We start from the raw sequence: 13024 nt of genomic DNA, 5'->3' as shown, positions 1-13024 counted from the left end.
AACCTGCATGTCAGCAAATCTCTTGGAGATTTAAAAAAATATATATGTATGGATACATGCTGTAAAATACCACTGTGGACTTTTTTGCTGTATAATAAGACACAGCGTGCTCTCATGTCCACACTAGACCACTCCAGAGCACACTCTGCCAAGAAATGCAATTTGGGGTCCGCATCAGGGCATGGGACATTTTCATGTTTCCTGCAGAGCTAGACATGATGTAAATCCCCCAAACGACTGGGAGACGGCAATTTACGGTGGCTGATCCCATTTCAAGCACAAGTGTTGTCAGTATTACTCTCTAGTAAAGTGGTCAAGGCAAAAATCCTTGAGACTCCTTTAAAGAAAAAAAAAAAAAGGTAAATGAGCCCAAATATTGATTTAAAGCTGAATTTCTTCAGAAATCTTTTCATACTTCATTCTGCCTTAGATGCTTAGAACTGTCTCCTTACATAAGAGGGTCCTGATGACGTCACATCCTCTCCAAAAAACTACAGTCTCCGAAGTCAACCTAGAAAGATCATCTTTGTGCCGCTGCACCACCCTTGAGGACGGTCACCACTAGGAGCAAATGGCCAGAACTCCGCTGCTGTTTCTGCTCAGTCTGGGTCTCGGTAAGTATGGAAGCAAGGCGGTATATGACCTTGTCCGGGAGCAGAAAGTAAAACGAGAGGTTAAGACGTTCCCCTTTTGTCTGAATCCAATAAACTGGAAAAAAAAAGTCAAAAGGGGGGGAAAAAAAGCAGACCAGAAAGACTAACTTTCAGGTTTGCTTGGTAAACGCGTGAAGTGGAGGTACAGAAAGTCTCAAATCCATCTGTGCAGAGCAGTGAGCAGTGTAGCTCTGGCATTACACCATGGGTAACGGAGCCCAGCCAGATGACTCTTTCTGGAAGGGAGGGAAAAAGGGAGGAAATGGGGCTTTCAGCAGTCAACATTATTAGGGAGTCACTTTAAATAAGTTGGGATACGGTACCATTCCAGAGAAGGCACCTGAAAGGTTCCTCTGAATGGGAGGATCTGTCTTTAAAGATTGGGTGGGTGACTGCTGAGTACCTTCTAAGCATGCTCTCAGCAAGGACTCAAGTGAAATATTTAAGTCAGCCAGATGGCGTGGTCCTCCCTTGGCATTTTACTCCACACCCCGTGTTTCTGCGTAGCACTAACTAGCAAGGAAAAAGGTTTTCCACAAAGACTAAGCCCCAAGAGGCAGATCCCATGCTTCGTCCAGAAGGGACACGGCTTTTCCAAGTGGTTTCGCTGAGGGCGAGCGGACTGTGAAGGGAGACGAGATTTCTCTTCTGCAGGCTGCTGTGGGATCCAGGGCCAGAAGTACAAGATGACAGCCAGGTTTCGGGACAGCAAGATCACACACCCCATTCTGGGGCAGCGGCTGGAGCTGGAGTGTCTGCCTACCGAGAGGGACAGTGGGGTATCCTGGATGCGCCAGGACAAGGATGGCACCCTTCACTTCATCGTGTTCATTTCTTCCCTGTCTCGGACGACCTTTATAGGGAACATGGGAACATCTGCACGCTTTCAGGCAATGAGAGACAGCAGCTTCTACCGACTGGTCATAAAGTCTTTCTCGGTGCAGGACCAGGGAAATTATTTCTGCCTCATTAACAGCAACCAAATGCTGCATTTCAGCAACGGCCAGCCTGCCTTCATCCCAGGTCAGCAACATCTTTGCCCACTTCTGTTTGCTCTGCCAAAACCCCCAACAGCCCTTGTCCATGCCTTTTCTAATCAGAACCATCTCCCATAAACCCCATCTCCTCTGCCTCTTTGCCCAATGCATCTTGTAATCAATACACTGGTCCTTCTGCTGGAGGCTCTCCACTCACCAGCTCTTCTGGTGAACATCTCTGCAGCCCTCCTGTGTGTGCTACATCCCCTTTTCTCTTCATCTTCACTGACCACTCATATTATCAGGGTTTGGGAATCCTCAAATAGGGTGCAAGGTCTATACAACCAACTGTGGTACTGTCCCTGCCCAGAGGCAGAGATGATCGGACGGACCCAGGGTCACCTTCCCACTCCATTCACAGCTCAGAAGGCATAGGACTAAAAGTAAGTCCACAACCACCCCCTCCTTCCCCACTTTGCATAGGCCCTAGAAGTCCTCCCAACCTCAAAGTACTTTCAGCACCTTAAAAAGAAAATCACAAGCAAAGCAGAGGTCATACTTGAGAGGTCATCCTGGCTTTCAGTACACTTTTCCTGATAGCTACTGATAAGATGGGACTCAGATGCTGTAGGGGTTGTAGCAGAAAAGAAGAGATAAGGAGACTGCAGCTCTTGCAGTGTGTTTCTGGGCCATGATCTTGGGAAATCCCACTCACGGGAGTGTTGTTATGGGGGAGCCACAGTCCAAAATGGGCTATGCAAAGTTACCAGAAGCTGGGTCCTGTTCTGGCAGCGGTGGCAGAGCAAAGGGGAGGTAGAGAGCATGCTGGTTTTTCTGTGTTTCACTACGTTCCCTATTCCTCCATTTTCGCCTGCAGTCCCAACCACAAAGGCACCCACCACAGCTGCACCCACCACCCAGGGCAGCCTCACCAAGACAGAGACCTGCCTAAAGACGCCCGCACCAGGTAACGGAGCTGCAGGGAGGGAGAGGGAAGGAGCCAGGCTCTGCTGGGCCTCTCTCAGCCCACATACAGGGGATCCTCCGCACTTGCTGCAAGACCACATGCTGTTGTCCTACATTTTTTCCAGGCCAACAGTGGTGTTTTGGGTTTGAAGAGCCAAGTGCAAAGCCTGTACTGGCTAAAGGCATTTTGGGAATGGGGGGAGAGGGAAGATCCTTTAAGCTTTATCAAAGTTGGATCATGAGGTACACACAGATAAGATTAAAATTCAAGCCCCTGTTTTACTCCACTCCAGAAAGGCTAAGGATGACTTTAAAAGCCCTAGCATGCATCTCACGGCTGGGCACACTGAGAAGAGGGAGAGGTTGAAGGAGGTCAGAGCCCTGCGGGCTGGCGCTCGCTTTAGCCTCAGCAGGGGACGCAAGAAAACATTAGGTTACGCGCCCTCCCTCAGGTCCCCAGGAACCGGGACGACACATGGGCTGTGCTTGTGGACCCCTTGGCGACCAACCCTCCCTTGCGGGACAGGGAAGCCCTCTGCCTCACCTACAGCTAACATCAGCTTCGCTGAAAGCAGGCCGGGTCCCTTGGCTGAGGGTCTCTGCACACCTCCACCAGCGCTGGCCGTAACACCCGTCCCGAGCGCCTAGTGGACATCTCCTCTTCTCTCTCCTTTATCCCTGCAGAGACAAGCAAGCAGAAAGGACTGAATTTCTTCTGTGACATTTTCATCTGGGTTCCCTTGGCTTGCGGCTGTCTTCTCCTCCTCACTGCCCTGGTGATCACCATCACTCTGTGTCAAAGTAAGAGACCTGCGCTTAGCCCCCATCCCACAGATAGCCCTCTAGCCTGAAACCGAAGAGCACGGCTCTGTCCTTCAGGGGAAGGGACGTGCTGCAGCTATTCCCCTTATGCAGGCATGAGCTAACCAGGATGCAGGGAACCCAAAGGGAGGACCACTTTTGAAATCTGTTTCCATATTCACCCCATCTCTAGATTTAGCCTGAGAAATAATCAACTTCTACACTATAAGACAACAGATTAGAGAAAATTTACTCCATCAAACGATATAGGCTCCAGCCTCATCAGTGCATCAAGGATAAACATACCAGAACCCAAAGCATTTTGATGAAATGGAATAAATATACTTCAGCACGGGACTTGCAAATTCAAATGCCAAGAGTCCTATTGGCAGCTTGAGCTATAGCCAAACTAGCAACTTAACGACATAGATTTAGAGACTGGCAGAGTTAAAGCAGTATGGTAAAATCTCCAGGAATGCAAAAGTCTGTAGGTGAAACAACGTCTGAAACACCTCTAATTATTTGAACAAGCAGTGAATGCAAATATATTTAAACCAATTTAATGCTCACAAAAAGCCATTTTCACGTGGGGCAGGTGCCCAGCTACACGCGGAAGCTATACCAGTTTCATTAATCATTTCCATTTAATTTAATTGCTTCAGCTCATTTGTGTGGAACGCTGTGAAATGTTTTACCACCGAATTAACATAACTAGATCCTTACTGACCCCTCAGCCTAAAGCTGGCTGTGAGACGACTTAGCAGCCCTGAAAAACACTAATGAAGTCCACAGACATAGGAAGGAACACAAGAAAAACCATTGACGAGCCACAGCCAGAGTTCAGGGGTAACATCAGAGTGCGACCAGCAGTAACTGGTAAAGAGCCAGCCCCAGAAATCCTCCTTCCCAAGGGAAGATGCAGTGTAGTGGATCCAAATTCCCTCTGAAGCCAATAGGAGCCAAGAGCCCCCACGTGCTTCAGGATTCTCCGGTGACCTGCAGCGTCATCCAACCACAAACACTGCTCAGCCATTTACTTACTTATTTTTGCCTCTTAATGCTGGTTTGGACTGCCAGTGAAAAGCCATTTGCTGCAATTAATTTCTGCAGCGGGCAGCACGAAGCCACAAGGACAGATTTCTCCCTCAAGACACACATTATGTCTTTTGTGCTAAAATAAGTGGCTCTACACTGTATTTTGCTGAACGCATCCTGAAGTAACGGCATGGGTGACACAACGGGGAAGAACGTTATTCAGTGCGACGGATCCACAACTGATGTTAGTCAGCCTAGCTCTACCAAAATGAGTGGCTTTAATATATGCTGACTAAAGGTAAAGCTCAGTATATCCTCATATCCCATAGCACATTTGTAATAGCAGTGAAGAGGATCAGAGGGTAACCACGACTGATAACACGCTCACATTATGGGAAGACAAGATCTCAGCTACCCGTATATAAGCTTGGCTGCAGCCTGGGTGCAATCTGTGCCGCTTGCCTGCTGCAGACATAATTGCTGCCAATAAATTTTCAGTAACTTTCCAAAGAGCCAGCCAGCAAAATATAATACGCTGTCAATGTGCCCAGGCTGACCTTGCTGACGTTACTCACGTGAAAACAGTCTTTAATCATTAAAATACTAAGTTGACTGAACGTGAGCTGCAGCACAGCTTGCCTGCACGGCCTTCCTCGCCAGAGAGGGAAATAAGCCTGGTTTACCTGCTGCTACTCTTAAGGCAGATGCAAACAGACAGATGACAACTTGCTAGCAAACACCAGCAGCACACTGCTGCAGCATTTTCTTTACTAAGCTGTGCCTTGGTAGTTTCTTTGGACTAAAACGTTTCTTTTTCAATTTTAGAAACCAGAAGGCGAAGATGCAGATGCAAAAGGTTAGTAAATGACAGCTGTTGACAATTTTTCTCTTGAACTTGAGACCATCTTGCACAAAAGCGATAAAGCAAGCAGGTGCCCCAAAAAACCCAAACAAACAAAAAAAAAACCCATCCACCTGAAACCCTTCATCTGATCTATAGTGGAGGGAAAGGAATTGTGCAATTAATTAGAGGGAGGGAAAAAAGGGGAGGGAGATTTTTCTGTGCTCCTTTGTGGTTGTTGCTGTTTTTTTTTTTTTTTTTTTTTTTTTAAATATTAAGTAATTCAGATCACCAGAGTACTGACAGACTAAACAGAAAGAGAGGAGATGCTCACAGCAGTCTAAAAACTCTCCGCATCACCCAATACTCGTAACTAATGTTATACGCATGCATTTCCAATCATCCGGGTCTTGTGTTTTTCCAGCCACCACCATCCCCTGACAAAGTACAGGGCATCCTGGCCCCTATCCAACACCACTCTGCGGCATGTGCCCGTCCAACAGCAGATAAGGTGCACGCTCAGAGCTCACGTACCCACCTCCCTCTATCGCTCAGGACCAGACGACCCTGCACTTCACGGGGCTGAACACCACCCGGCAACCAAAGGGAGGGGTGTAGTATCTGCAAGGGACCAGAGCTGTGAGGGGCTTTGAAAATGGGCGTTTCTGAGGCTTTTGCAGTCTCTTACATCAGTCCAAATTTCACGTTCTGCTTCGTCCAGTACTTTGGCTGGGCTAATGCAGAACTTCATCCAGCCGATAGCGCTGCTCTAACACAGACCAAGGGGGTGACTGTATTTCATTCCTCTCCTTCCCCAAACTGTTCGCTTGAATTCCTCACTGGACCACCAGGTTACGTCCACGGACTAGACACAAATTACGCTGTCACCACCAGAATCCCCTTCTGCACAGTTCTGGACTATCACCATGGTTTTGGACTAACATCACCATGGATGTACACCTCTATTCCCCCGCCGGGCACTAAGTAACAGAGTTTCTTGCTTGCAGGGTCAGAGAGGCTGATGCAGCCCTAGGCTTTCCCAAGAAACAGTACATTAGACATGTATGGCTGTGGAGCTAACCGATTTTCTAGGCCAGACAGCAATCCTTTTTTCTGCTTTCCCCTCTTTCCATCCCTCCCTTTCTCCTCCCCAACCCACTCATCCTGAGTCACCAGGAAAATACCGTGGGAATAAGAACAATTGCAGTATGGGATTTTCCATCTCTGAATAAGAAAACCCTTTGGCTCGTGTTTTGCGTCCGCAAACCCAACCTCCCTGCAGCCTGTCTCTTTGCTTACTTCAGGCCGTTGCCTGCTCTGCAGAAAACCACCTCTGCGCACTTGCAAGCCTTGTGCAGAGAGTGCACCCTAGGGCTCGCATTAAAAGTGGCACTCCAGTGCACAGATCCCAGCTGCAGAACCGGTCTAGCACTTAGAAAAGCTGAGTTGCAAGAAAGTTTGGTCCGGTATTTTCACGCCTAAATTCCAATTCCTTGTTGCACGTGCCCAGGTTTCACGGTACGAAATGAATAATGTTTTAGTTATCCAAATGAATATAACCCCCTCCCCGCCCAGAAAGAAATTACTAACAGGAAACACCTCCCTCCCCTTAGGTTTACAAAAACTGGCCCCTACAATTTTTTTTAAAAAGCATAAAGCTCAGAGAAAGCATCAAGTAATAGCCTGAATAATAACGCTATATAGAAGAGGGGCCGAGCGGCAACACCTCCTGCTTTTTGAGAGCCATCTCACTGCGTGAACCTTGCCACCGTGTAAGACCGCGGTCACACGCACCGACCTGCGTTTTTTCTTGCCAGTCTGAAACGCTAAGGGAACAGCCTGTCGTTTTTGTGACCGGTATTGCCTAGGCCCAGCATAGCAAACGTCTCATCCCTGCCTGACTTTCCAAGGGCTAAACTAGAACGAAGAAGCGTTGTTTAGGACAAGGCCTGCATTCTTCCCTTATCTAAATCCTTGCCCTGTGCAAAGACGTTCGCTCCCTGGGGCGGGGGGGGGGACCAGGCTGCCGAACTGCAGAGCTCTTCGGTTTCTGTACTGCTGCAGCGGTTGGATTGCAAGTGCTTCAGGAAAACATTTTATCAAGAGACAGCTTTCCTTCGGCCGTGCTACCACGGCAAAGTTATGTTTGGAGCAATCGTAGCGTTTTTCAGCTTTTATTTAGAGAGGAAATCCTGGCTGCCGTGAGCGGTTCCTCCTCCCTAAAACGAAGCTCTTTCGAAGTTAGTAGTACAAGTCACTCAACGAAAGAGTGCCTCAGGAGCTGTCCTGGCACTCTTCCTGGCAACCGCGGGATCTTGTTTTCCTCCACAAATCAATTTTCAGTGAAAATGGGTGCCAAATCTTTAACTCATTAAATCAGCCTAAATCTATCAATTGCTGGAGACCGGCAGTCTCCATCACTTTGGGAGCACGGCTGGAGTGCGCGAGGCATCCTTTTAAATTAACCTGCGGGAAAGCGGTTGGCGACAAGGCGGCGGCTTCACGCACCGGGAACAGTTTGCCTGACCGCAAAACCCCCGGAGCTCCTTGCAGGACAGCCATTCTCCCCGGGGTTTCAGGAGGCAGCGCTGCGTTTAACACGCGAGCTGAGGAAGGCAGGCGATGCTCCTAGCATTCCCGATTACGGAGCAAGGCTCCGTGATGTGAGAGAAACGTGCAGAGATCGGGAGCAAGCAAAAAAAGCTGCTTTTTTTTTTTCTTTAAATATTTTAACACTTGCTTAACACCGTACCTTAAGAAAGCCCTGCTACAGGCTGTCACTAAGTTGATTGCTGGCAGATAGTTCGCTAGCCTGGAGGGGATTTGACACCGCTTTGCAGCCTTCTCCTTGAGGTCCCAGGGCTGCCAACCAAGGCAAAACGAGCTGATCAGCAGCGATACAATAATCGTCTTCCTGTTCATTTCACACGAGAGTAAAGCAGAACTATTTCTCTCTTTAGATCTGCAAACGGGAAGCCCAACGTCAAGCCCAACGTCAAGCCCAGCATGCCAAACCAACATATATAAGTTGCTTCTGGATTGTCTTCAGGGAGCCGTCACTGCGTAAGCCCGTCACCTACGTTACCCACACTGCTAACACTTCTCACGTGCTCTCTCCCATCAAATTTGAAAAGACGAGAGTTCAGAAGGAGCAGAGAGACGTGGAGAGCTAGCAGGCACCTCCTCTGTGAGCCGCATGCTAAAACACAGCTCCTTCCAAATCTTGCTCGAGTTTCTCAAACCGGTTCCTAATACCAAATTCCACCTTTATTCCCAGGGACAGAGCCCTGTGGTTCAGGCAGAAACAGGTTGATGCTGATGCTGCCACACATCCGTGCTAACTCAATGAGAAACAGGGGCATTGGCAGGACCTTTGCTCCAGGAAATGCAACGATCCTTTCTAAAAGGCAGCAAAAAGTTGAATTTGCCACCAGAATGGCTTAGAAATAAAAGCCCTCCCTTAACACGCCCTCTTTTCGTGGTGCCATGCATCTCCTGGAGTTTTTACTGTTTCATCTAGCATAATACATGGCTGCACTAAGAAGGTAAATGCTGACTAAAAGGCCTTACTGTTATTACAGTCCAGGTGGCTGGAGTTTACTGTTTCCCTCTTGCTACCCTTGTTCAGCTGCTAGCCCCACTTCCACTTGTTTTGGCAGGAGTTTTCCCTGAGCAAGGAAAGTGGGATTCTCTTTCTTTCCTGGAAGCAACGACTGAGCAGTGAAAATATCTGTGCCACTTGCTTTGGTTAAGCAGGATTTTTAGCATACCGACTTAGGGCATGCTGATATGACAAGAATGAGATTTGTGTTTTTTCAGCTCTGTATTTAATGTAAATACTTCCTTATCACACTCGCAGACCAAGAACTGAGAAAAAATAAAACAACACTTCCAGCTCATCTTACTCACGTCTATTACTTTCTTCTGTTCCTAGCCTCTGAAAAGCTAAAAACCCAGAGTGAAAATATAAACGATGGTTAGAGGGAGTCTTGGGTAAGGTAAGAGGCAGGCTCCCTGCTTCACATACGAGCCTGACCTTTAGGATGCCTGAGTTCAGCTTCAAGTTTACCATAGCCTAAAACCATGTATTTAAAACTAGCTTTCCTAGGGACTTGTAAGATGGGACTAGTAAAGCCTCCCCTTTCCGTCCCCCCCCCGTCCCCCCACCCCCACCCCGTGGCATCTTGAAGGTGGGCGAAATACTCTGGAGATGCTCAGGTATCCTGGCCAAGGGGCTGACAGGAACCTGAAGAAAAGGATGAAAGCAAGCTCTTTGCTCATCTCCTCCTTTGCAAATAACTGGGAAACTAGTGAAGTTCAAGGAACCAGCTGCAGAGAGAAACAAAAAAGTTCTTCCAAATTCAGTTCTCTGCACTACTTTACTGGAAAAAAATTAATTAGGGAATAAATAAATGTATCTAAACAATAGCATGCAAATATTGAACAACAGAATTATATATGTAATATAAAGTAAGAAATATAACAGAAAAGTCTTAATATTGAAATCCCTATGAATTCTGAGACAGGAAGAAAGAAGAAGATGCGTCCAGCCTAGCAGGGGAGGCCTCACTGACACCCCAGGCACTATGCGTTGAAGAAGTGAGGGTCTTGCTGTGCTTGCAGCATGAACATGACCCCAGAGCCAGGGGAACTCTGCCGTATCGCAGAGCCAGCCTTATCGCTCACACGCAGCTGCATTAGTACAGCAACACAAAGCAGATAGACTTACCAACCCGTTCTAGGCAGACAAATCCAGCGTTTAGCCTCATTTTAATATCCTGTGTTACCTAAACCAGCCCGACCTTGTCCTACGGTCGGTTCTAACCATGCAGGTGAACAGTTAATTCCTTCTACGTCTTCTCTGACCACCTATTTTGATTATTATCTTGTCCTGTAGCCTCTTGCTGGTCTGATTTGAGCTAGAGGTTTTCACTAACAAAGCCCTAACTCGTAAAGCATTCTGAAAAACGGTTTACAAAACCTATGAACGTCACTCCGTCCCCACTAGCATTCTTTGAATCTGTTTCCCACTTGTTCTCGACGCTAGGTGCAGTCATTTCACTCTGAATTTGCACAATACACTGGAGTTTTGGTCTACATCACGGACAGTAAATACTGCCACGTTCTTGTAACCCAGGCTGTCAGGCAATACTCCACCTAAACTGCCACTATCACAAAAATCTAAATCTTGTCACCGTATAATGACGAGAGCTGTTGAATTTTCTATTCGAAGGTAGGGATCTAACTTACTGTGTCTACAGAAGAAACCATCAGGAAAGCAACGCAATATCTACACCCAATTAACCAACATAAGGAAGGAAGATTAAAATAGTTAGAAGATAAGGGTGCCAGGTCAGTGTGACTCAAGTCGTTCTGGGAACAGATCAAAGGGCTACGCATGGTTACAAAACCTGCTCAGGAGAAAATGAAGGCATAGATGACTTGGGGAACGGAGAGAGGGTCTCAAGATCTTCCTCCTCCTACGGCTGGCTCTTGGGAAGCGAGGTATAAAGACTGCTAATGGTCTGAAGAATAGTTTCTGACTCTGTGATTTTGTGCTAAACAAACCATACTTTGCCTTAGATATTTACAGATTTGAAGCACCCTGACCAGAGCTTGCAGGAAATCCTGCTAACTAAAGAAACTAAAAAAAAAGTTCCTTCTCCCCTACCCCTCTCTGCAGTCAAACAAAAGACGAGGTGTGTTATTTCATTCAACTCCAAAGTCTGTAACTTCAGAAAAGAAAGTCCAAGCAGCTCATGCAGTAACTGACGGCAAGATCAAGCTCCACAGCTGACATATCTCGTGAACCACTACTTATCACCTGATTCAAATGATACCATCTTTCACCACAAAGGTAAAGGCCAGTCTACTACAACATCAGAGAGGCAGGAGCACTTACACCCAAATGTGTCCTTCCAAAGACTCTTACCGTTGTCTTTGACGTTACAGAGAGTCAGCACTGCCGAGATCAAGTCCACTCCAAAATGCAGTGCTTAAAGCAAGAAGGGACGGGACCCATCTGCCCTAATATTAGTCCTCTCGATTGTAGGTATCAGGCTGTAGGCACTTCCTCCTCAGTCAACGGAGAGAGGCTCCTCCACAGGGCAAATCTTCCTGTTCTCTGCCAGGTGAAGACTGGAGACATCTCTCCCCCACCAGAAGCAACTGCAGGAGGCCAAACAATAGACTTAGCCAAGACATGTCTCCTTCAGCTGGCTGAGGACAGAGAGACAAAGCCCACCCTCACTGCCTCCAAGAGGGTCTTGCACAAAGGTCACTTAAAGAAGGAGTCATAATATTTTTTTCCCAATACACATCGGTTCTCAGACTTCCCTCATTCTTCGTACTGTGCAAGTCCGTGACCTTCTCCTTCTGCTCCAGTTCTTCTAAACGCTTTTGCAGGAAAAAGGTTAAAAATCTGTTTGCATACAGTCTGTTGTTGTTTCCCACACAAGGCCACAGATTACCCACGGTAAGCATTTCCTTCAGAATGCGTTTTCCCTAGCACAGCAGTTGAATGTGACATTCTGTGATACACTAAGAATCAAATGTACAGTGGTCAACATGGAACAGAAAACCTAGCAAAAGCATTGGTCTTTATTTTACTCTCTGTAAACTAGGCTACTCTTTCAAACGAAATGACTATTTCTCAACCCATGCATTAAGTATTTATTGTTAGCTCTACTGCTATGAGAACCTACAGAGGTCAATGCTGTGACGCAGGAGCAACTACACATACTTAAAATCAAAAAGTATTTCAATGGGATGAACACACGTGCAACAACTTTCTCACTACAGAAACCATGTGGAATCCCAATACAGGATAAGCGTAGAGCAAAATACTACCCTAAGCAAGGCAAAATATATTTGGCCATTATTAACTACTGGCATTATTAATGCTCCCCTGTCCAACACTACATTAAGACCCTGGCCTGCAATGAGATATATGAGCCAAAGCCCTGCTGATGCCCTACTGATGAACGTAGTGAAGGAACTGGAGGGAGCATTGGCTTTTCTAAGTATCCTTCATTTGAACTGGAAATCAACATCTGGAAAAAAAAATTACAACATTCAGTTGTAATTATCCTCCTGAATACTGCATAAAACCCATTGCACACTGGGGGCTACCTATTTTTGACTTCTGTTTGACTTCTTTTCGCCCCAATGCCAAATTCAGAGGGTAAATAACTCCTCCTCTGCACTCTTCATGTCGAATCACCTATCGGCACTTTGCTGGCCCAAGTTCACGTTGCACCGTGGGACTCTGCTCAACTGGCACGCGTCCAGGTGTCACAAAACCAACGTTAAGTGTCATATTACTGCCTGCATAATACTTTTCCCCTTTTTGGAGCTCTGTATGTTGTACATACAGAGAAAGCAAGTTAACGGACACATTACAAAAATTCCCCTGCCTGCCGCTTTCTGGCCAGTGTCATCACAGCTGTCAGCTATGGGGCCATGGTTCCTTATATTGCATATTATCACGCTATTAAAAAAAGTACATGACTGCTCATTGAACTCGATTAGCAGTTTTCAGCTTCTTACTTGCTAACTATCAGCAGGTCACCATCTCCAATTCTCTGTCTTCATTCATGTCTTTGCATCTCTTTAAAATACTCGGTGGTCTCTGATTTTGATTCTTAGATCTGTAAAGATGACCAGAGGGATATATCAGACCACGTATTAAGGTTGGCAGCAAACTGCATATAACGTATCAGTAGAACTATTATCCCTCTGTACTATTTTAA

At 46.7% G+C, this 13024-nt stretch overlaps 1 protein-coding gene across 1 annotated transcript; it reads left to right on the top strand.

The window, feature by feature from the left end:
- The first annotated feature begins 435 nt into the window (after nucleotides 1-435).
- CD8A (CD8 subunit alpha) lies at nucleotides 436-9177 on the top strand. The gene is made up of 6 exons (XM_009686087.2): nucleotides 436-614; nucleotides 1308-1676; nucleotides 2508-2597; nucleotides 3281-3397; nucleotides 5258-5288; nucleotides 8234-9177. Exons 1-6 carry the CDS (start codon nucleotides 572-574, stop codon nucleotides 8298-8300), a joined length of 717 nt encoding a protein of 238 aa, XP_009684382.1. The 5' UTR covers nucleotides 436-571; the 3' UTR covers nucleotides 8301-9177.
- The last annotated feature ends 3847 nt before the right edge of the window (nucleotides 9178-13024 follow it).

Source organism: Struthio camelus, chromosome 4, assembly GCF_040807025.1.
Source record: "Struthio camelus isolate bStrCam1 chromosome 4, bStrCam1.hap1, whole genome shotgun sequence".
In the NCBI taxonomy this organism is placed as follows: Eukaryota; Metazoa; Chordata; class Aves; order Struthioniformes; family Struthionidae; genus Struthio; species Struthio camelus.
Note: the sequence above shows the minus strand (reverse complement) of the source record. Positions and strands in the feature narration are given on the sequence as shown.